We start from the raw sequence: 24,427 nt of genomic DNA, 5'->3' as shown, positions 1-24,427 counted from the left end.
ATCTTCTCTTGCCACCCTCTAAATACCATGGCCTGACAGACATTTAACATCTTCTGTAACAACTTTTGATAAGAACAGAATTCCCTGTTTCAGGCACAACTATTTACTCTGAGCAATAAATCAAAACCCTCTGAATGAGATTAGGTAATCACACAAAATTCATAGGCTAAGGAGACTTCATTTTCATTTCATTGTGAGACTCTGGTCATCGAAACCTTTATCTTTGCCAATAATACAGAAGTGATTCAACCATGAGATGCTTTTGTTCTGAATTTAAACTCTATTCTCTTCATGGAACATTACTATTTGCTATCAGTATTCTATGTTCCTTGAATGCATGAAAGTAAGCACTGTTTTCACCTTTAACCTCAAACTCTAATTTTTCTGAAAAAAATCACTCAACATTTTTGCATAACTCTAACTAAATGTTTAAGCCTAGTCCTGAATGTACTCTCACAAGACAGCATGGAATATGGAACAAATCCCACTCATATGATATCTCCCTTCGCTCAACTCAATTTTATTTCATTCTTGAAAATGAGCAGTCCCTACCCATATCCTCTCGTAAGAAAAGAAACATCATTGCACATTTTCCTCACTAAACATAACAGATTTAAATGAATTAGAGACTTGTTACGTTTCTTTAAATACACCCGGAGTTGTAACTATCTGATCTTCTGTAACAGAAAAACTGTACAACCTTATTTTCATTTAATGGACCAAGAAAAAGACTTCAAAAACACATGTCCCCTTTTATTAACAGGACATTAATATATAATTTTTCCTTTGCTTTTGCAAGTAAAATTGGGCATCAGAACTGAGGGCAAAAGATGTTCATCAACAGAATAGTTACCACTGACTTACCACACAAAGACAAAACCAGAGCACAGCTGCCACCTGACAAGAGAGCAGGACAGATAAGGATTCTAAACACCCTGAAGGAATTGCGTAACTGATAAAATTACTATTCAGCAAAGCCCAGCTGCAGCACCTTTAAAGGGCTGCATCACAAAACATAACAATGGACAGTAGCACTTTCAGCAGTTTAAACAAGTACCTAGAAAGAGTACAAGAAAAAAATCCCAAACCTTCAGTAGTCTAATCCTATTGTACAGCTACGTCAAAAGGATGCCTACACAGAAAACCTGCAGCCATAACTACAAAGGGATTCATTTTTTAATGAGCTGCAGATCACAGGACACAGGTAAGATGGACCACTTTCTCCTCAAAATCATAAAACCAAAGAAGCCAAAAAAACCAGGATTTTATCAAATATTTACTTACCATCTTCCATGTCTTCCTCAGTGTTGTTATGTCCGTCAGCCATCGCTACATTCCCATTAATGACAGGATTTTGAGTAATTCTTGGAGGATCATCTGTATCTCCAGCTAAGACAACAAAAAGTACGTAAAAATTAATAATCAGAAATTAACTTTTTTGTCTCAGGTAATGCTTATGAGACACACAAATGGTGCACACTTGCACAGAACAGTATTTAATTAAATTATTTCCCCACAATTGTACTGGTATTTGTCTAATGAAAATTCTTCATATAGGTGAACATTTATAGACGAAATAAAAAGTCCACATTAATGTGGAGTACAGATACAAAGAACACAAATTGACTTTTAAGTTTCCAAATGGCCTTAAAATCAGCATCTCATAATCAAATCTCATTAAATAAAAACCTTTTCTTGCATTCTGCATTTTTACACAGATTCAAGTTTCTAGTAGCAGACTTGCTAAACAAGTAAGTTACTCTAAGACTTCTTCGGTGTTACTGGTTTTTTTAAAAAAACCCTGAACCTCTAATCTAATGTAATGGTAAGATTTAAATCTTACTTAGGGAAAATTGGAAAGGAAATCCTTTAGGATCAAGGAACATTTTAGATACAATATTTTCCAGTTTCTAGCCATCACTGCCATTAAGTTTTGCTACAGTGACCATTACACATGTAAATGCCACTACACCAAGAGATATGAGACAACTCAATGAACTGAAACCCCGCTATTTCTCAAATGCGTTGCTTTGATTGAGCAAGCACCTTCCTGATTCCTCCAACAACCGAACAACACCTCATTCCATTGCTTCCACACCAAAAGCCAGTGGATAGTTTCAGCACGATTATACAAAGTGGATATATTCTTGGATAAACCAAACTGAGTTTTATAATCAAACTGTAAAACCTATAAGCCCTTGCAACCATCTCAAGGACAAGCACTACTTAAAAGACACTAATTTAAAAGCAAGGTTTCTCTTTGCTATACAAGTCGTGCTATTAACTTACATATTCTACTATGCCCCAAAAGTCCCAAGGTCACTGATTTGTGTAACCACGAATAGTCTTATACCCAAAAGCTACACACAAGTTATTGCCTGGGGATGCAGGTAACCTCCGCACAGGAGGGAAACCATTCCCAAGGGACACAGCGCGATGCCAGCTCCAACACAGCAGCCTGGCCGTGCCCTCAGCCGTCAGCACCCTGGACAGAGCCGCCCTCGCCACGGGCCTTGCCGAGCTCCTACCCGGCTCCGTGCTCCCCACGGGCACGCAGGGATGCCCACGGACCGGGGTGCCCACGGACCGGGGTGCCCACGGACCGGGGTGCCCGGCTGTTTGCAAGAACTGCCAACTACCCTGGACATTTGCCTTCTACCAGATTGCAGATGAATCTCTCCTGGGCAAAAGGGACAAACACAAGCGACAACGGGAATCGCTGTGTGATTATCTCCCAAGTCTTTCAAAAGCCAGGGAGGAGCTCGCACAAAGGTAGGATAAGCCACGGGGGAAGTGCAGTAGGATCAGTCAGCAAGTGCTTCAGAGTTCTCCCTCTCCTCAGAGCACAAAATGCTTTTGCAGCCTCATTCCAATTCACAGCACACAGGAAGACACTTTCACACCCGGCACTCCTATTCTGATTGTTTACTCTCCCAGTAAATCCGCACAAGTAGTAACCTCTGCCCTCAGCACGACAGAAACAGCTCCGGTTAAGGACTTACTTCTGGATTAGAGCCATGCTAGATCACGAACTTAATGCTCACACACGGCTTTTGGAAGCTTATTAGGGTGCAGCAGATCTCACTGAGGTACCAGTGAAAGGGCTGTTGTGAAACATACAGTGTGCAGCACCCACGACAACACGTGCACTTTTCTAAACTCCCAGTTTTAGAACAAAAGCAAAATCAAGTATGACTTGAAGTTTTGACTTTGTAAGAAAAAGGGTTGCAGAAGATTAGCCCGGGTGTGGTAGAGCCTCAGGGGCCCCCTCAGCAGCAATCGGCACTGGCAATGCTGCATTGGAACAGCAAGTTAAAGTAAAGATTTACTACAACAAAATTATGGAGGGACAGGTTTGAACTCCTGCAACTCAAGAGCAGGAAAAATGATAAATATCAAGAGTGAGAAGGAAAGATCTCCATTTCTACATCCTGCCTTCCGCCCCCCCCCCGCTTTTTTAACAGCACGGGCTGGTCTAAACAGAAAGCTGTCCTCTGGGTCACTGCTATCTAGAAGCATACACCATGTTCTCAAAATGCAACAATTGTTTACACTGAATTAACACTAGTTTTTTTTTCAATTAGTATTCTTCCTAAAGTTATCATCAGTGCAACTTAATATCTGGAAACAACCTGAAGCAAACACCTGAGGAATAGTTCAATGTTTCATTAAAAGCACATACAATGTTTTCTTTCAACAGGGAATTTAAATGTTGACACTGTGTTTCATGGGGAAAGAACGCTCCTTAACTAAGAAAATAAAGAGCTTCTAAGAGATACTGCTCTACCTCCTTTGAAAGTATGAGTTAGAGAGCATAGCAATAGCAATCAACTTAAACAGAGACAGCTTCTGAGAGATACTGTTTAGTGATAAGACAAATGAACCATGATGAATGCCCTTGCTTCTTCTTCTGACATATATGGACAAAAAGTTTGTGATACAGCTTTCAGATATGGAAACCAGATAACACTAGTCAATGTTTTTGGCTTCTGTGAACAAAGGAAGCTTTTTAACTGCTAATAAAATTCAACTAATCCTTTAAACAAACAAAACACAATCCTTCTTCAACAGATATACTAGCAAGCAGTATGACAAAATACATTTTCTACAAGAGCACTGAAAACCAGTAATTTGTGTTTTCCTCTCTTGTCCTTAAGAGCTCATAGGAAAGAATTGTAAAATCATACCAATATTTAATTAAGAAGTATGTTTTCCTTTGCCTCAAGCAGAGGCAATGCCAAAGACTTAGTCAAATTACACATTACAGGATTAAGAAAGAGGAAAAAATACCTGTCCACACTGGCCAGGAAAACCTTCCTACCACACATACTACTTAATACACTGCTGTCTTTAATGCAGCTTAAACCACAGTGTGTCAACATCACGCCAGTCATGTCATCTGTCCTTTCCTAGATCAGAATGCCCAGTTTTAATCATATCCCTGGAATAAATTTGAGATGCAGTCTATGAATCAACTGAAAGTTAACATAAACCACATCAATTAAGGACCTTATGCATAGGAAAGCAACCTTATGAATAGGAAATGTTTTTAACTCTTTAAATACATTACTGAAAAATATTAAATAAATACAGCCTTCAATAGCAAAACTGAAGACATTGTAAGACTGTTTTGTAAGCATTTGCTTTCCACCTCCCCAAAATGCAACACATAAACCTTTGTAGATATTCTTTTGTTACAAAAAGGAATGCAAGGCAACATAAAAAAATAGTGATGACAATTTCTTCTGAAACATTTAACATCACATACCATTTTCTCTCTGCCCATAGCACTGTGTTACAAATGAAAAATACATCTTGAAGAGTTTAAAGGGGGTCTCTGAGTTTGGAGGTTAAGACAACTTCCAAGAAGACACATTTCAGATGTTAGTTTGTGCAAAAAAAGAGCTTTCACTTAGTTACTGAAAGGTCGTGAATGCTGAAATAAGTCTGAGATATGTGACTGGAACAAAACTGAAGCGTGACACCACAGCTTGGGAAGCTGGTAAGAAGTGTCAGTCAACCTTACATAGACAAATTACTGGATTATATATAAATGACTCTGCAGGTGCACACTTCTTATCACTCATTAACTAAGTCTGTTACTGAAGTGTTGAGATGAAAGCCTGAAAGCAGAATGGTTGTGGCAATTGCTGCAGGGGAAAGCGAGGGAGAGAAGGAAAAAAACCCAACCAAATTCTCTGAAACTATAAACTTGCCATGCAATGACAGACCCTACAGAAAGTATATATATTAAAAAAATCTGCTTGTTATGGACTATGAGCTCAACATTATCATATTCAAATACTCACACCATTAAGCAATCAGAATTAAAACAGCATCAGTGCTTTAAAAAAAAAAACAACCCTGTATTCAAAAAAAGCTGTTCAGATGGATTCCGCCTGTTTAATAATATGAACTCAAGTGTCACTGAAAGATACACTGCTCTGTTCTACTGTTCACAACAATTCAAATCCACAAGGAAGGAATCTCAGTTTGCCATATTTTTTTCCTACCGATGAGAAAGCGGAAAAGATTTTGTCAAGTTCATATGGCCTCTGGCATAACTTAAATCCTGTTCTAAGACAGGAGCACTGCAGAGTGCTCCGTCCCTGAGCTGCAGGACATTGCTCAGCATAAACACGTGTTTGCAGTAACATGTGGCCAAAAGCTACAGAATGACTCCACAATCACAGCAATTCCACTACAACAGAAACTGCCTCTATTTTAAAAGCTATGACAGCGAGCTGTAACTTTACTAGCTGGCTTTCAGTCATGACTCACATCACAGCAATAGTCGAAGTCTGAAAGATTATTTATAATGTTTGTCATTAGCTTTTGGAGCTGGCAGCCACTGAGGAGACACTGAAGCAGTCTCCGCAGCAGGTTATGAAACATTTGTTTCCTCTTGAGGTTAAGGAGACCACAGCGGAGGAGTAATAGTGATACTAAAAACTTGGTTACAGTTATCACACACATCCGTCTCACACTGGAAATCACTCGGGACTGAGGGCTTTTAGTTCCTGCAGACAGTTTGCACAGCCCTCCATGCAGCAGTGCCACAGCAATCCCAAAATGAGCAGGGAATTGCACCAAGGGCAGCATTAGCAGCCTCAACAGGGTCAGTCATTCACAGCAGCTTTAAGAATACCATGAACTTTCATATCCGGAGTTTGGCTTTTAGTGGAGGAACGCAGAAAACAACATGACTTTCTCCTCTTCTGCTCGACTAAATGGACATTCCAGAATCAAAGCCTTCATGAAAGTTTTTAAGGAGCATTTTTCTTTTTAAATACAAATACAACACTATATACAGATATGATTGGGGGGGGTGAATTCCAGTGGATGAATGAGCCTGCAGTAAACACTAAGAAAAGGACTTACTGAGTAAAAATATAAGGTGGCAGGAGATAAGAATAAAGTCAGAGAATGCAAATGAGCAAAGCCCATGCTGTAGCAGTCAACCTACATCAGCATCAAGGATATCCACTGCATGCTCAATACACAGTCGAGGTCTAGCTTTGCACCTCAGCGTCAGGACTCAAAGCTGTCACACCCCCCAGGGCAGCCCAGCAGAGCCACGGTCCTCTGCACTCACTACAGAACATCTCTTCAATTGTGGAACAAACCAGAATCTCTTCAAAAGCTTTTAAATTTTTTTTTTTTTAATGCATCAGTATTTTAAATAAATCAACATCTAGAAGTTTACTTCAGTGCACCATTTAGAATACCAGCCTGACATGGATAATAGCACACAAGTAAAAAAAATAAAGAAATCACCACTGCTAGAAATCATAATGAATAAACATTCTGTGATTTTGAGTGTTATAATAAATATCACCTCTTTAACCACCAAAGTGACCCTTGCTATTGTAGCTATTGGGCAGCATATCAAAACACATAATTGAGAAATTCCTAAAGCAAGCAGGAAATGTCATGCTTTCTGAAGCAGTTACCGAACTGTGGTGCAAAGAGGACACTAAAGGACTCAAACAGAAAGCATGAATATTACTTATTGAAAGCAAACAAGAAAGTTAGAAAAATGTGAAGGAGATGATGAACAAATACCTGCCTTGAGCTGGAAGAAACAATGCCAAGAGGTTACTTCACAACTCTGTAGCAAAGACTGCCCAGACCATGCCTGTAAGGGCTGCAGGCACTCCAGTGGAGCTGGTTTTTATGTGGCTGTTAACAGCTCACAAGAAAACTTGTGGGCTCCAGCAGCTTGCTTCTCCAGAAGTCTGGAAACCAGCTCTCTGAAAGCCAGATGAACAGGCAATACTCCCAAGAGGCAGGGTTTAAAAAGAATAACCAAAAACCAACCAACCAACCAAACACCAAGACCAAAAAAAAAACAAAACCAACCACGCACACCAAAATTAGCCAAACAAGCTCCCAACTCCATGACCTGAATGGAATTCATTTACAGTAGTCAATCTTTGAACTACTAGAAGTGTTCAGTCAAAAATTTCCCCTCACTTGCCTTGGAAGAACTCAGCTTTTCCAAAGTAAGAGAAACTATTTGGCCTCTAATCCCTACCTGCAGTTAGAATACAAACACCACTTATTGCACAAAGGGACTCAAGAGAAAAGGAATTAAATGAAAAGCATTCTACACAGCTTCATTTTTCCAAGACAGTCCTAGGTTGCTATAATGAAAAATCTAAAGAGGAATCAAGCAATTTCTGTACTGTGGCTGCCTTTCAAAAGGCATCCAAAAATAAAGCAATTCACCTAAAACATTTCAAAGGTATGAAACAGTAACAGAGACTGAGATTAATTTTGGCCAGTAGAATGGGAGGAGGGGAAAGGGAAGTACATAAAGGCCCATGATCCTATGGATCAAGATGTAGGTATCTGCTGTCACAGATGTTTCCATGATTTGTAAATATTATGTCATTTCTCTTAGCAGTTAAAAGTTAATTCTCCCATTAGCAAAATTTGCAATCTTTTGCTGTGGTTTCATTTATTCTTTTTCTTTCTTTATGGTTCATTACTTGATCCAGTGCCAAAAGGTATCTAGAAATGTATGTACCTTAACAAGAAAGTTATGAAGGACAATGACTAAGTCTTAAGGGGAAAAAGCTTCTAGAGAAGTTATCAGAAGGCAAGAGCCAAGCTTACAGACTAAGGGAGAAAGGTATTAGGGGCATAGGAAGCGAGCAGACTTCCAGCTAGGGAAACAAGATCTTCAGTGCTTTCAAAATATGCCTTAGTCCATTTAGAAAGAAAGAAGAAAAGACATTTATTTACTAAAGAGCAAGTAGCCAACGTTAAATCTTAAAAAAAAAAACAAAACAAAACCCAAACCAGTATTATATGGAAGTCTCTAGCTCTCAAACTGTCACCTGAAACAAGTAATTATTGCATTATTGACTGGGAATTGCAAATCTCCCACAGAAGGAGATGATGTTACACAAGACAGCAAATGAAGAACTGGGATGGAACAACTTCCTGGAAGCAGACTCATCTCTGCCATGCCTCCACAATATGTAGCAATGACTAGACAGACAGTAACAACACTGCAGCCACCACTTATTACACTGATCAACCATTATATTCCTGCTGCCTCGCATTCCCATCACTGGGTCTGCCCAGCCAGAGAGGACATTTTGACAAAGCACAGGATGGCCAGACTGGTTTCTAACTGTGCCAATGTAACTAATGAATGGGAACAAAACTGTATTAATAGATTACATGATTATTCTATTCTTAGATAAAACAAAGCAATTACACTCTAAGAAGCCCCTGAACACTGAACAACACACATGAACAATACCAGTCTGTAAGGTAAACAGTATCAGAAGCTTCATCCCACTGATACAGTTATCTTCATGCAAAAATGAATGGGAGGTACAATGTAACTTTGGGGATAGAAAAATAGATGAGAACAAATAGCCTATGCAGAACCTGCTCTATAACTAAGCAGCTTGCTGCAGCAACTCACTTATCTGCTGATCTTCAAAGACAGGAGCAGGCTGATGGCACTTTACAAAACAAAACTCTTAAAATGTTTTAAAAATGTGATTAACTTCCTACTGACACATAAAAAGCATTTAGGGTATTATCAATACAACTACTCAGTGAACTTTAGGCTGCCATTGAAGAAGTCACCCCAATATTTGCTAAAACCAACAGTGACTAAATTACCTGCTTTCAGCAGTTTAACCCTTTGCTTTATGAATAATTCAATGTCAGATGAAAGACTGTGCGAACCAGAGTGCCGTTTGGACACTAAAAACACACCTGTAATTATCCAACAAATTTACAACTTATGCTCTTGGTAAAGGAGTGTGTATAGGCAGCCTTCACATTTCAAGGGATCTTTCAAACGCTTTTTAAGCCACAGGTGTTTAATAACTGGGGTAGACAGCAGCACTGGCATGAGATTTTCTTCAGTAGAGTGAAATTATTTATCAGAAGACACCAACCTGCCTGTCTCATTATTCCGGCTTTATGCATTATACAGTGTCACAACCTCTTGGCACTCACCAGGATAAGAGAAGGTGTGCTGAAAAATCACAGTTCCTTTTCTTAGTCTGAAGAAATTTTTTAGCTTAGGTTATGCTTCTAGAAAACTATCAGATCAGGAAGAAACGCAGGAAGACTGCTTCTGGCTACCCTGTAATACTCAAAAAACAGTAACTAGAACAGTTGACAGGATAAATTATTTTCTTCCATGATCAGAAAAGGCTGAAACATCACAAGTGTCATGACCTATTATGGCAGCAGCTCCTGGACTTGCACTACCTTCTCCTTGCTGTATCTAGAGCAGCAAGGCTACAGAAGCAACTACCCCAACTCGTCACGTCTTGTCTCTGCACATTCCAGAGATGGCAGTGTGATTACATCTCTGCTGGGATCGGGCACTCGGTCCCAACCTACCGAACACACCCTAAACAATGTGTTTTTCCAGTATCACACCCCTCTTTATGTTTTACTGCTCTACTGAGTAATGGCCTTCTCTATTGCAACAACAAAGTCTACCATCCATGGCATCACTAGAGAGGTGGCAAAACTACTCACAGAAAAAAGGAAGTTCTGACAGAGGGAAGAAAAGGATGCACCCTCAGCTGGAGCCAGGGCAGTCCAGGCATTTATGTTTGTGTGACACTTTACCCAGCATGCTACAGTGTTGTGGACATGATTGTGGTGTGTTTAAGACAGACAATTAAAAAGCAATTAAAATGAGTATATTTGGATAATAATATGAGAACATCATGGAATTAGTGATTCTGCTCCCATTAGCACTTCTCTCTTTCCTTGTGGAAGTCTAGAAAAGCACACACCTCCACCACCAGAACCAGCACGATTTTTATTACGTGGATACATACATTTCACAGAACTCACTTCTGTATCATTTTGGATGAGTACAATCCAGAGTCTCAGAAAGTCTTGGGGTACATCTATTTAATTAACTACAATAACTGAACACTCACAATATGCTTAAGCAGCAAAAAGGTTTTGCACATTTACCAGTAGCATAAAACATTGCCTTACATGGGTATGATCACACATACCACTTGCCCAAACTAGCTCTGAAGGTACAGTGCTTCTGCGCAGTTACTTTGCTACAGAGTCAAAATATTATTCATCACTATTTCAGATTCTGCAATTCTGTTTTGAGACCAGAATCATCCTTACAGCAAATGCTAATTGCACTGCTCACTCCTGAACTCAGCCTTGAAGCATGCTGAGTTTTGATCACACTAGCGGTAGCACAGAAAGATAGCCTGAATGTATTTTCCTAATAGTGATGTGATTTTTAAACTGTTGAAACACTGTTGATCTGTCCATGTTGGAGTTTAAAAGCAAAAATAATTTCCTAGGAGAGAAAACACCAGATAATAATATGGATTTGCACTGGAATTAATTTTATAGGCACTAGAAGGAAAAAACACAAACCACCTACTTCAGCCCCATCCTTTAATTTACCTTTAAACAGAAAAGATCACTCCAAACCACAGAAATTGTGCAATGTGCCCAGAAACCTCACATTTAGGGATCTAACACCTCCAGCATTTGTTCCTGTTATTTTCAGTAATGCTTTTAAAGGTCTATCCTTTATTACTGGAGATTTGCTAACACTGATCTTGTTTTCCCTCTTCCTCTTATGCTCCCTCCTATGCAGAAAAATGGATAGATACGTAAAGCAGGTTCACAGGAGTCACAGATAGATACTAATTCTGAGACTAGGCTTTGGTGAGAAGAGGGAAAGGCAAATAAATCAGATTCATGATAACAACATTAAATACTACATACAACTGTGAAAAAGCAGGCAAGCACAGTTAATTGTGTTTCCTTCTCACCTGACAACACAAACAAGCTTAAATGCAGGCTCCTTTGCTGCATAGTAAAAGAGTCAAAATCAAATATTCTCACAAGAAAGTACTCCTTTGAGGAGGACTATGGAACATGTTTCAAAGGTGGCTGTTGTAGCAAAGCAGCCTGAAATCACAGGCCAAAGCATCTCCAAACTTGATCTGGTAATCCTATGGCAAACCTAGGAAAGAGCAAAAACTGTGTCCCTGAGGACACAAAGAGTGGTGATTTCTGCCATGCCACTGGATGCATACACTGCCCAGTGGGGATGCACAACTGGAAGATTTCAGAGGCACAGTATCTGACTACGTTTTTCTTGAGGTGGTGGCTTCGGTGACCAAGAACCACTACAGACTCTAATTAGCACAGTGCACTGAGTACTAGAGCAATCTGAAATGTGGAAGCAGAAAGATATTGCTTATACAGAAGAACCGTAAATCAAGCCTGTTGTGTGTGCTGGTTTGGCTTCTCCATGACTAGAGAGGGATATAGGATTTTCTACTACTTACAATACACAAGGGACTTTATATTAAATTACCAGAATGCAAGTTTAAAGAAACAAAATCTGCTCTCCAGACTTTTAGCACATATTTCCTCAGTTATCCAGGACCCTTCCTAGTCTACTCAGTCAATACCACTAAACAGCCATTTGATACCTCGTACCATCTTTATTTTCCTTGCTGTAACTTCTTTACTTCTCCTACACCTTTTCAAGATGGAGGAGGAAAGCAAGGCTGTTAACCAGGCTGCACTCAGTGTTCAAAATGCAGCAGCACAGTGAACTTACACAAAGCATTTATTATTCCCAGTTCACTTCCAAAGGCGATGCAGTGAATGGAAGAAGATTCTATGAGGAGTGGTGAAAAGGTACAGAGGCAGCATGGCCAGGCTCAGACACCCTCGGGGTGTGCACAGCAGGGAAGGGAACTCGCCATCCCTCCCCTGCACTCACGTTTAACATCAGCATCTGCCACTGACAGACCTCAATGCACCAGGTTAAACAATTTTGCTCAACCCAGGGTGGCTAATCTTATGCAAATATTCAAGGTTTCCATAAGGAGCTTTTGAACATTCATACCGGGAAACCTGTTACCAGCCTAAAGTTTAAAAAAAAGCCCCAAAACCAAAGTTCCTGACTGAGAACGGAGTTTTGCAGAATCTATAAAACTTTACTGTAGAAAAAAAAAAAAAAAAAAGCCTATTGCCACAGTGTTTGGCACTTTTAATTCAAACTAAGAGCAGGCCGAAGTCATGCTTCTCTTCCACTCCAGGACAAACATTCCCAGTCATGGAGAAGCATCCAGGCGGCGTGCGGCTGGGAGCAGGATCAGCCCTACAGCCCCAGGTGGGTTTCCTCCTGGTTTGAGCAGCCAACTGCTCTGAGCAGCCTCTGCTCCGAGGAAGCACCGCGGCAGTGAAGTGCAGAGCTGAACCAATTAGCGTGGGGTGCCCGGTGCTGATAAATCCTAACCTCATGTCAGGGTCGCTTTTACAAGTGTAGATTAACCGTGGGGAAAACGACAACAACAATTAAACCATTCAAGGCCTGAGGTTTGGGGTTGTTTTGTTAAGTCCTTTATGTGAACTGATCCACATGCACACGTGCACGGCCTGGTAACACAGGAACATTTACTGCTTCCTGCCAGCCATACAGAGAGCACTGCTGACAAAATCATTATTTTCTACTGAAATTCAGTTTTCACTGTATTTAGTAACAGATACATTTCAAGCATAAAAGTAAGCTATGATTTTAAGAGATTCCTACTACAAAAAAAAAAAACAATCTACACTTTGGGTTAATTTTTACATTTGTTTTCGATGTAATTAACTAGAAGTAATTATGCTCTCATCTAAAATTAACAACTGCAAAATGAGCAAAACAAAAAGCGTTCCTTTTTTCAAATGAGATGATATGGAAAAGAAGCTGCTTTCTTGTTCTCTAAGACCCAGATTTCAGAGTTCTATCCTCCACTAGTTTCCCAAATTCCTGAAAGACATGGTTCCCGGGAGCTTTTGAGGTTGTTCCTTAATAAGCTCAATTTTCCAGCCCTGTCTGTTAGCACTGTGCCATGTTCTACAAAAGCTTCACTGACCAAAGAGGACAAGCAGGGAATGACTGCATGGAAGGGGTGCCCAGCTGGGACGTGATGCCCCTGCCTTGAACAGGCAAAAGGCTCAGGACTGGTGCCCCAGGGAGCAGAGGCTCTAGGGCGCTTTAACCCATCCTGCTCCCATTTGGAAAACCCCTTCCCTGCATCAGTGTCCCCATTTTGGCTGGAGTCTCCGTGAAGATTTTGGGGTCTAGACACTCCCAAGAAAACCCAGCCATTAAATTTCTGGCCAGCCTTAATCTATGGAATCATCTGCCAGGTGGCTGCTTTCCCCTACTTTGTAGCATAAACACTAGCAATCATTAAAATAGTTTTAAAAGCCTTAACAGAGCACTGAACCAAGAGTTTTCCTCAGTCTCTACAACAGAACCATTAAATCCCAAAGCAGTTTATGCTTTCTTCAGTATTCATTTTAACTAAGGTTTTACCTTTATTTTCCCTTTCCATTCTGACAGCAACCTTCCTACCCCCAAGTGTTAATGCAAGAAAATAATTATTTAGGCTCTATGAAAGAGTTGACTATTGTTGTAAAATATTCTGAAGATCAGCTTCACTTTACTGCTTTGAAGATGAAAGTTACTGTACCAAAAACATCCAAATGTTAGCAGACACCAAAATTAGCACTAAATAGTGTTAATTATTTAATACTGTCTACACGGAGAACAACTTTCTTCAAACAAATAACACAGCTGAAAAACTGTTTTGTATGGAATCTCCAGTGTCAGTCTCCACTATTTACCACTGAATTCTTAAAAGAATGCAGAATGGGAACTTTATAATCCTCAGCTAAGCACTCCACTGACAATTTTATCACTTTTCTTTGTCAGCAATTTTAAGTCACATTCTTTTCTTACTGAAAACAAAAGAAAACTTTTAAGTGACTAAAAAAGCTCTTCCTGTTTAACTATTCAGTGTTAAATAGCCAAGCAGCTGTTCTGGTGCCAAACAGGCTGCCATGGGACCATGGAACCAAGTCCCTGCTTCCCCAGGCCTATTAGTTAAGCAATCACTATCAGAAACGAAGTTATACTTTGTATTCTAGAGAAAACAGTATACAGACCCAGCCACATACAGATTTTGAGGCTAACTTGCTTTTCCAAATCCTAACACAAACACACTGAAATCTATGAGGCAAAGAAACTGCTGCATACTCCTCTACAGGCACATTAGCTGTGAAAAGCCAAATTCAGACCTCCAAACCCGAGAAACTTGTAATGCAAACAAGAGTAAAAAAGAACCTACTGATAAAACACTGAAACACCTCTAAACAAGCAATCTTTTAGAACTATTCTTTATCACAGACAGAGCTTGAACCCTGTGCCTCATACAGTAACATCTGCAGCTGCAAACTTCAAAACTACATGGTTTATGCAAACAACTATTTCAGAAACAGAAATACGAAGGATGCATTTAAGAAAGACGACCTCACACCTCTGTAATTAAATTTTCATTTCATTTTACAGAGCAACCAAATGTCAGGGGTGGAGGGATAATGATGCTTCTGATGGAGTTCATTGTATATGGTGCGGCTCTTGGATATTTCAGTGCTCTTGGTAATGTCCTGTTGTGTTACCATCCCAAAAAATCACCCAAATTAGTTTTCCCCTGTAAAGGGAGACAAAACAAGTTGGTCAAATTTCTTCTCTTTCTTTGGAAAACCAAGTTAGTTCACATGTGGCAGCAGTTATAATTAGCACATTTTTCATCAAACATACATTCTGAAGAGGAAATTGTACTTCACTGCTCACATGTTTGTTGCATATTTACTTTCTTAGTACATATTACATTTATTTTTTTTTTCATGGCCCAAATCCTCAGACAGTATTTCAATAGCTTTCTGGTCAACTATTCTTAGAACATAAAGGCAACAAAACAGACTTGAAAATGCATTTTAGGACAGCTGACTACTGTGTGTCACTCAGTGAATTACATCTTTCCTATGCTTTGCAGAACACCCTAATTCCAGAAATACACTCCCAATCTCAATACTCTATTCTTTCTGGCAAATCTTTCCAACTACTTCTATTTTCGCTCCACTGCTAGTACCACTCATCTGAAGCAAATTTTGAGGACTTCCAAAATTAATTACTGCCTTCCTGCTTTGCCTCTGGCTAGAAGCTGGTATAAACACCACCACCAAACTAAGCTGTATCTCAGATTCCTTATCCTATTGATGATGAATGATTCTTCCTTTGTCTTAGGAAAACCCAAAGTCCCTTAAGTTACTCCACACCCTGTATTTTTCTCTCTAAAATGCAGCATTTGTGGTCTGTGTCATCATCAGCCACTACAACCTCACACACAGCTGGGACGGAAACCCTCACTACTCGCGCTTCTTTTGCTCCAGTTAGCCCATTTACATTTCCTGCTACAACTTTTACCCCACAAATGCTCTCGCTATTTGGAGTATACCCCTGGAGCATACAAGAGCAGATTTTCTGTCACTACTGGATCCTCATCTCATTTCCTCTCTTTTTCCTGGACTACTTTTCCATGACTTTAAAACTGCTAACAGTTTTCCTTGAAGGGGTGTGAGCATGGGATAGTGCATAGCAGTGGATCACAGGGGAGAAGAGAAAAATAAATCCATAGAGGTACACCACAAACTGTCTAATATATAATTCCTGGCACTTCCTCAGCTCCAGACCCTTTTCACCAAAAAAATTCAATTAAGAAGCCATAAAGATGTTTCTTCTTTCAGAAGCAGAAAGGACATGATTTAAGAGATCTTACTGAAGAAATAGAAGCACATACAAAAAAAAAGTATCTGCAATTAATGTGTATTATTTACAGGTTTTTCATTCAAAAGTCACTAATTTTTTAATGCATTAAACTAACCAAACTCAAGCAGAGAGTTCCAGTTTAAATACCATTACAGACAGGTCAGACCCAAACCTGAAACAAGCTCCAGATGTTACTGGTCAAAGTCAGAATTAGACCAGGATTTAAGAATTACTAGAGACAGTAATAATTTAACTGCAACTGTTATCCCTTCAGGAAGGGGAAACTTTTTTTCTGAAAGAAAGGAAGAGACACACTGTGCCCTTGCAGTAAAGAAGAGACATAAAAGACAATTTTAAAAAAGGAGAAGATAAAATAGACAGGGACTGAAAAGAGAATGGTTACTTTAGTGGTTACTTTGCTGGAGGATATCAGGGAGGAGAAGCTGCTCTCTTGGACACAGTACTCAGACCAGCAAAAGAACCAAACTGACCCTTTGAACGAATATTCAATTATTTTACCTACAGAAACCAGGTGGCTGCAAGCGGTGGTGCTGTGCTTATCCGGGCAGTAACACTACACTGGCATACTTCGAGCAGCCAAGCTACACAACAGGAAATTTATCTGTGCACATGTAACAGGAGAGTCTTTACCTGTTTAAGCTTGTTCACAAACCCCATCAGACACAACAGATTATCTAGATTTTTACCTAGCAGATGTACTTTTTTCCCCCATTACATCCTTTGACCATAAAAATGTTAAAATAAACATATGCGGTTTGATTTGCTCTAATTCATATGGACAAACTCAGGTATTTTACCGTCCCTGTGGATGTTTTATTATTGATGCATTTTCAGCACACTTTAAGATCAAAGAAACCCCACAAGACCAGAAAGAGAGAAACACAGACAAGGGGGACAGGGCGAATACATCTCTGTCTCACTTTGACTTGGACAATCAGGGTAAACAAGATATTTCACTAAACACCCAGATGATAATCTGTGGGATGCTAGAGATGTCTGGGATTTTATCAGAAAACTTCTATCAAGCTGCAGGATCTCCCCATCCTGCCCTTCTCAAGGCAAGGCCCTGGGATTTAAGCCACCTGTAGCTGTATGGCAGGAGAGAGGCAACGCACCCCAAGGACCAGGCTGCACATACAGGAAAAATGCCACATCCACTGCTGCTGGGTTACACAATGCAAGATAAAAAGGTGCTCCTTCAGTGTACAAAACACTGCAAACGCCACCCTCTCTTCTTTGAAAATTAAAATACTGACTTCAAAGTGCTGACACAAAATAAATGACCCCAGAACAAAGAGAAACACCTTTCAATTAACTTCCAGGCACCTGGTTTTAGCTTTTGCTATTGCTTGTGCCATCTTACCTGCCTAACACATGCAGTGTTCACAGCCAAATTTGGCCAATGTGGCTGGGGAAGAAGGGTATTTTCATTATTTTCTGCAAATCCTATTAGCAACCAACTCCAGGAATTTCTCAACCAAGCAGAAACGCTACAAATGTAAGGATTTCAACACCAATAGTGCTTATTCCCTGCCCGAATATAATCCAGCACCCTTGAAGTCTGAGCATACTCCAAATCCCTGCAAGCTTCCTTCTCAGGCACAATTCTGAACTCACCCTGGTGAGCTGTACAGGGAACATCCACCTGACCTGAATGCTGACCTCCAGTTACTGCGGAAAAAGGAAGACTATTCCACATCTACCAATAAATGCACTCCTCGTGCATTTGCACACATGCACACAAACTCAAGACACCAGTCCCAAGCAGGCCAGCAGAATCCTGGCATCCCTCTGCAGCTGAGGTTAAGAACCAGCATGGAGTGACAAACTCCTGCTACACAACAGCACTGCCTGCACTGCATTAATTGTGTATTACAACTACTGCTCTAGGGACAAATATGATATTTTTGTAGATAAAAAAGTCTGCTGGACATGCAGAGTTTCCATGTGATTTTTGTTATCAGTTTTAAAAAGTATGCAATCAGATTGGATCAACAAAGGTACAGCTCTCACACTTTCTGTTCTGTGAGGACTAAATCAGAAACAGTCGTATTGGTATTATTTATAGAATTCAGTATTACTTTAGTATTACTGACACTATTATTGTAATACTCAATTTATATAAATACTTTATCTGAGATGAAAGCGATGTTTTATTTGTTATACTTGGTCTGGCCAGATCTTGAACAGGATCAGCAATCCAAGTACCAGCAATACAGTTTCTCAAGGTCCAACAATCAGAATCTATGCTTATGCAGGCCCATAACCATCATGATGCTTTATCTTCAGGGAGAAACAGAAAGAAAACCAGACAAAAAGCAGGAGTTCTAGGGCTTTAAGGGTTTTCAGTTTTTGAGTTTTGTCAGAAATACAGAGAGGATGAGTGAAAAGCTCGGCAGGTACATGATGTACACAGATGGCAGGTACAGGATGTTCACACAAGAACTGTTCCTGCCACTGCTGGGTCCTGCTACCTCACTGGCGCTCTATAAACTTCTTAAATGGTAACATGCACTTCATTATAGCTCGAACAACTTAACACCAATCCTTGTATTTGGTTATCATTGCTTGAAAAAACACATCTCAAAGAGCTGGGAGAGCTCTGTGGAAAGCAGCAGGTATTTCTCATTACTACATGCGGCATATCTACAGTAATTTATATTTTCTCCCAAATCTTACAATACACAAAGTGATTAAACAATCTGGATAGACCATAAATCAAATTATTCAGGTATATTCAGGTGCTGAGCTACCATTAAAATAGCATCTTAAAATAGCTTTTGCTGCTGCTGAAGATCACAGAGCAGTCCAAATTTCTCTGCAGATCAAGGAGGCAGCTGCATACATTCAACCACTACAGGACTTACAGATCTTAGTGAGTAAATTAACATGTAAAGGAAAAACAGTAGGGTGAGGAAAGCATTCCAGCTCCCAGAAAATTCAAGCCCACTCAACACAGCCAAGTATACAGCTATCTTGTGAATATAAGCTGAACTTCTGAAATGAACATATACCACTAAAAATTCCATGTTATCCAAGTGCTGGCACCACTCCCTGCCTAGCAGGCAGTTAACACACCATCTTCTTTCTCTGCGGCAGCAGGAAAAGGGAGCAGGTACCCCTCCAGCCTCTGCTCAGGTCCAAGGACCACCTAGACAAGGCTGCAACCAAGAACAAGGCATCTTCCCAGCTGCCCACTTCTCCAGGTGCCCTTCTGAACTGGACCAGTAGGTAGGGCACAATTTTTCTTTTGGAAGCAGTTACATATTTTCAAAGCTTCTCCTCCCAGGGCACCTCTTCCTCTACCTTTGGCGCACCCTCCTCTGGGAAAGGGGCATAGAGCAGGGTCCTGCCATCCCAACAGGTCACCCAGCTGGGAGATGGCTCCCATGGAAGGAGTGCTGTCAGGAACAGGACAGGGGCCACATTAACTGGCTACAGGGTGCAGCACATCCCCACTGGAGAAGCAAGTTACCAAATGAATAACCCCTCCCCAAATTTCTGAGCACGATGTAGAAATCAAAATTGCACACTACCAGCAGCGGGTTTACAATACCGAGAGTTTAACCAGCTTCTCACAGAAGGCAATAGTCCATATTTAGGGTAGAAATTAACCATAATTGCTCAACAACTCCATTTACTTTAAAAAATTTCTTACTCCAGAAAACCCAAATATCTATTTACAAAGCTGTATGCTACCAAAATTTTAAATACTTCTATTGTACACTCATCCTTTGATTTAATAAAGCATGCATCTGAGGTGGTTAATGTGCATTTCAAGGTATATTAAAAGTGAGAGATCAAAAATTAGCACTAGCCCAGTTAATCTCTGCCAATATTTTGCTCCAGCTACACTAACCAGACCCTGTCTAGCATTAAGTTCATCAGTACTAAGCCAGTTTTACCTTCGTAGGTCTAACCAGTGAATGTGATGCTAATTGCAATAGGCATACTTTAAGCTGAATTCAAAATGACAGAAATTTCATGCATCATCTTCTGCAAACTTTCCAGATCAGGAAGCAGGTTAACTCTGAAACTCTCTGCTTTTAACATACCTGCTAAAAACCTGTATGATCCAACCATATTCCAGAAATCAGTGTCTCCTGTTTAAGTGAGTACCATTACCCTGGTCAGAAACCTTGGCTAATCAAACAGCTGCAGTAAACACCAACTCCCGGTCTAAATGCAACCTGGAAACTTTTATCCCACAGGAAAAGACAATTTGGACAGGAGACTAAACCCCCCCCGAATACATTTAGATCATAATTTAAATTATTATTTAGATTTATAATTTCTATTATTATTTAAATTTGTAATTTAAATTAGGTAACTGTTTGACTTTTTAATATGTACTTAAATCAGAAAATAGTAACCCACTTTGTAAAGGCAAAAAAACCAAAGGCCCTTCAGATGTATATCCAAGTTGGAAAATGCAAGAAACTATATAAAGCTACAAGGAATACCCTTGTGGGAAGGGGAAAAAAAAAAAAAGAAGTAACAGAAGTGAAGACATTCAGAAGCAGACCTGTAATGGGAACAATTTCATCCTCAGAAGTGGTTTGCATCTGAACGACATTCCATTTTTATAATGGTAAAACCATGTGGCTGCACTAAGAGCCCTGTAAACTCAGATCTTATACCTTTGGAACTTTGCTATGGCCCTGCAATGCATTTCTTGGGGGAGACAGGCCCAGGTGTCCAATAAAGGGTCTCGGGTATGTTTTAAAAACAAGTTATAGAAGCTATTAGTGGCTTAAGAATTTTCTCTTCCTCCTGCCTCCCCAGTCAAATTGACCCACTTGTCTGTGGGGCCAAACAATAGAGCAGACCAGTGAACGGAGCTAGGTTAAAAATAAACACAAAATAAGGAAGTTATTTTAAATTCAGATCTCTTCATTCATCTCCTCATGAGCAAGGAGGCAAAAGGGAAGCACAGAGGTCAAAAAACCCTGCTCTAGAAGACAACCTCTTCTCTGTAGCAATGTTGAAGTGAACTAGACACAACTCTTCCCCCAGCTCTCAGCAGCATGTAAAAGTCATCTGATATAATGAAGTCTGGTGCCCAGACCAAAATCAAGGACCTTCCCTGCAGCTTGTGCTCAATTTTGGGTTAAGCTCCTCTTTCTTGCAGGCACTATTCTCAGCTGGACTGCTGCACAGCCACCTGACACTGTACCAGTCAAGAGACTCCTTGGAGGTGGGAGACTTTTGATGCCTCTGGCTCCAGAGAGGTCAAACACACACACCTGCTAAGTGGGCTTCTGATGGACTAATTTAAGCAAAAGCCAGGTAACAACAATAGCAATCTTGAACAAAATGGGCCTTCAAGATGCACTCTGTGTTGAATTCAGTGCTACTGGTACAACTTCACTAGCAAAAGCAAGCGTTTACACATTTGGATAAGTAAGGCATTGAGAAGGCTCCCATGGTTCATATTCAGACCTTGATTAAGCTCTACTTCAAGCAATCACACACTATTCTTGGATTTGACCTCAGTTCTGTTCTTTAAAGGTGGCATAAAATACCTAAATTTTTATTCATCTTAATTAGTTGTTGCAATACAGATTTACACAAACACTTCTGGGGCATGTATGATCTGAAAGACAATAAACAGATATAAACATACTGAGGAGAACCACTTGAGGCATGGGCTCTCACTGCACTCAGTTCATTGTAACTGCAGGACGCTGAAAGGTCTTACAGAATTAATTGGAATATTTTCTTAATCCAGCAAGAGAGATCACTGACCAATAAAGCTGAAGTGTTTTTATCCCAGGTTTAAAAGTCTGAAGACAGATGCTGAGGTTCCACACACCCTTCTTCAGTGGCAATGCCAACAGGCTCAGTCCCACCTCTCTCTACACCTCAACCTGCCCCACAGCCAGCTCAGCTCCTGCTCAGCTACAGGGACTGAAGAGCCCCTGGGTCTGACTCCTGATCTCCAGCCAAGCACAGGGAAACAACAGTCATGGCTTATCAACAGGCAACTGACACAGGCACAACGAGATCCATTGTTGTGCAACTTTCTAATTATTTTCCCATTAATCTGTGCTATTATCAAAATCAAGAGGGTTTCCCCAGCCGAGCTCTGCTGATAAGCAAAGGAGCTGCACTGCTTTCCCTCCTTCAGAAGGAAACCACAAGAATCCTTTCCAGTAAGGACCATATCCCTTCCCACACCAGCCCTCTGTCCTGCTTCGGGTGATACACTCCAGGGCACAGGTGTTAGGTCAAAGCATGAGCCTGATGAACAAAAGTTGAAAACACAAGACAAATCTGCTGAGGACCAGAAAATATTTTAAAATCATTATGGAACTGAAGCAGTACATTTGAAGGAAAAACCCAATTATTAAATCCCATGGTTAAACTTTCAGAATTAACTACTTTTAAAGAAATTATTAGTAAATTTTTAGTTCTGGCAGATTTGGGATTGATTTTACTGTTGCTTATTTTTAATTCCTCGACCATAAGGACACTTTTAGAAAGAAGGAAAAAAAAGGAAAAAACCCAACACTTAAGCTTATGCTTGCCTTCGTGGCATGACAGAAATATTGCAAAGTGTTATAGTTTTTAAGGGGACTGTTTTTTTGATGCAGAATGCAAGCGCAAAAAGTATCTGAAACAGACTGAAATAGAGGAGGTGAAAACCACACAGGAAGAATGAGAAGAGGGAGAGGAAAGCAGATGAAAAATTGTGAACCACCACTACGCTAATTGCTACTAGCAGGGAAGGTTTTGCATGTGGCTTGTGACCCACTGTTTAATTCATGTAATACACAGACACACCTGAGTTATCTCTGTGTTCAAACTGCTAATAGTCTCTCCTGTTCTCCAGAATTAGGTTCACCCCTTGATATTACTAAGCAACTAACAGTTAACCAGGTGAAAAATTCTTTAGAAGAGGTCAGTTCCTTGCTATTCCCAAGGAAGAAAGAAATCTAACTATCCTTAGCTTGATTTAATGAACAATAAAAGGTTCACACAACCTCTGCTTAAGCAAATTTCTTCTTACAACAAGTACACCTCACATTGTCTTAGGACCTGAAGCCTGTATACCCACACAGCAGCATGCAAGTGTCCAGTCAGCTCCAATTTCTGTAACAGAAGCAAATTAACCATTTATCTAAATGGAAGAATTCAGATACGCTCTGAAGGACAACTCGTGTCTAAAAATTGTTACCTGACCTCGGTTACCAGAAATACCTGGTGGTAAATAACTGCGACCCATTTCACAACTACTGAGCAGCAAAGAGGCAGATGCATCAAGAGAACTGTCTACACTTGTGAGCAGGAAGGGAGAATGCAAGTTTTGCCCTACCTCCAAATAAAGTGATCTCAGTTCTTGACAAAAACCAAAGATGATACAGAAACCACCATGCCCCTGTACTAGGATTCAGAACTCCACCTTGATTGCCTAAGACAATATGCATTTTTAGATGGGGGGCGGGGGGAGGAGGCAAAAAAAAAGAAAACATTCACTCCTGAAACATTTCTTAATCTCTTCATTATTTTCCAGCAGAGATTATCAAGACAAAAAAATGCAACAGGTTATTGTCCAAAAACTGCAGAGTGCTAAATAGCACAGTCATACAGGGGCTGAGCAGCCTGAAAGGACCAGATCCTTAATGGTCCCTATCACAGCTGATGCATGGAAACACAGATCCCAGGGTGACCACCATTTAGATCCTAATACCTGCACACTGGAATGTTGGTATACAAGCCCCTACCATTGCCACAACCATGTCCAGCACAGCAGGAGAACTGCAGAATATGGCCAAGTTCCAAACACCTACCCGAAAGTCCTCGTCCTCTGCTGAGGGATATGGGCTCAGCTGCAGAGGGCAGCAACAAGAGCAGGTGGGCACAGCTGCCCCAGTGCCAGGGCAGGGTGGCTTCCTCCCACAATGTGTTGGTCTTACGTTGAGAAGTCTGTTTCTTTTCTTAAAAATGTAATTTCTCTCTTCTTAAATGTCATATATTAAAATAAATAACGTAATTTATTTCCTTATCTACTAAAGACAGATGTAACATCTGTAAATTTTTAATTCACCAATTAGGCATTTTATGAAATAAATTTACACCACTAATGCCTGATCTATTTATCAGAAAGAATATTAACCTCCTAAGTTGTATTTGGAACTTAAAACCATCACCAAGTTTTAATAGGTACTCTCACCCTTTTATCAAAATCTCCAACAAAGTTCTGCTGAACAGTATCAGGAATATTAGAAAACTCACTGAATCACATGGGGA

At 40.2% G+C, this 24,427-nt stretch overlaps 1 protein-coding gene across 2 annotated transcripts in view; it reads right to left on the bottom strand.

Moving 5' to 3' along the window:
* Nucleotides 1-24,427, bottom strand: part of USP7 (ubiquitin specific peptidase 7) — a 71,583-nt gene that overhangs the window by 39,519 nt on the left and 7,637 nt on the right. For both annotated transcript variants that reach the window (XM_032125708.1, XM_032125707.1), the window contains exon 2: nucleotides 1,285-1,389. In XM_032125708.1, the coding sequence (XP_031981599.1) occupies nucleotides 1,285-1,389 (105 nt within the window). The remainder of the gene's footprint in view (nucleotides 1-1,284; nucleotides 1,390-24,427) is intronic.

The sequence above is a fragment of the Corvus moneduloides genome, chromosome 16, assembly GCF_009650955.1.
Source record: "Corvus moneduloides isolate bCorMon1 chromosome 16, bCorMon1.pri, whole genome shotgun sequence".
NCBI lineage: Eukaryota > Metazoa > Chordata > Aves > Passeriformes > Corvidae > Corvus > Corvus moneduloides.
Note: the sequence above shows the minus strand (reverse complement) of the source record. Positions and strands in the feature narration are given on the sequence as shown.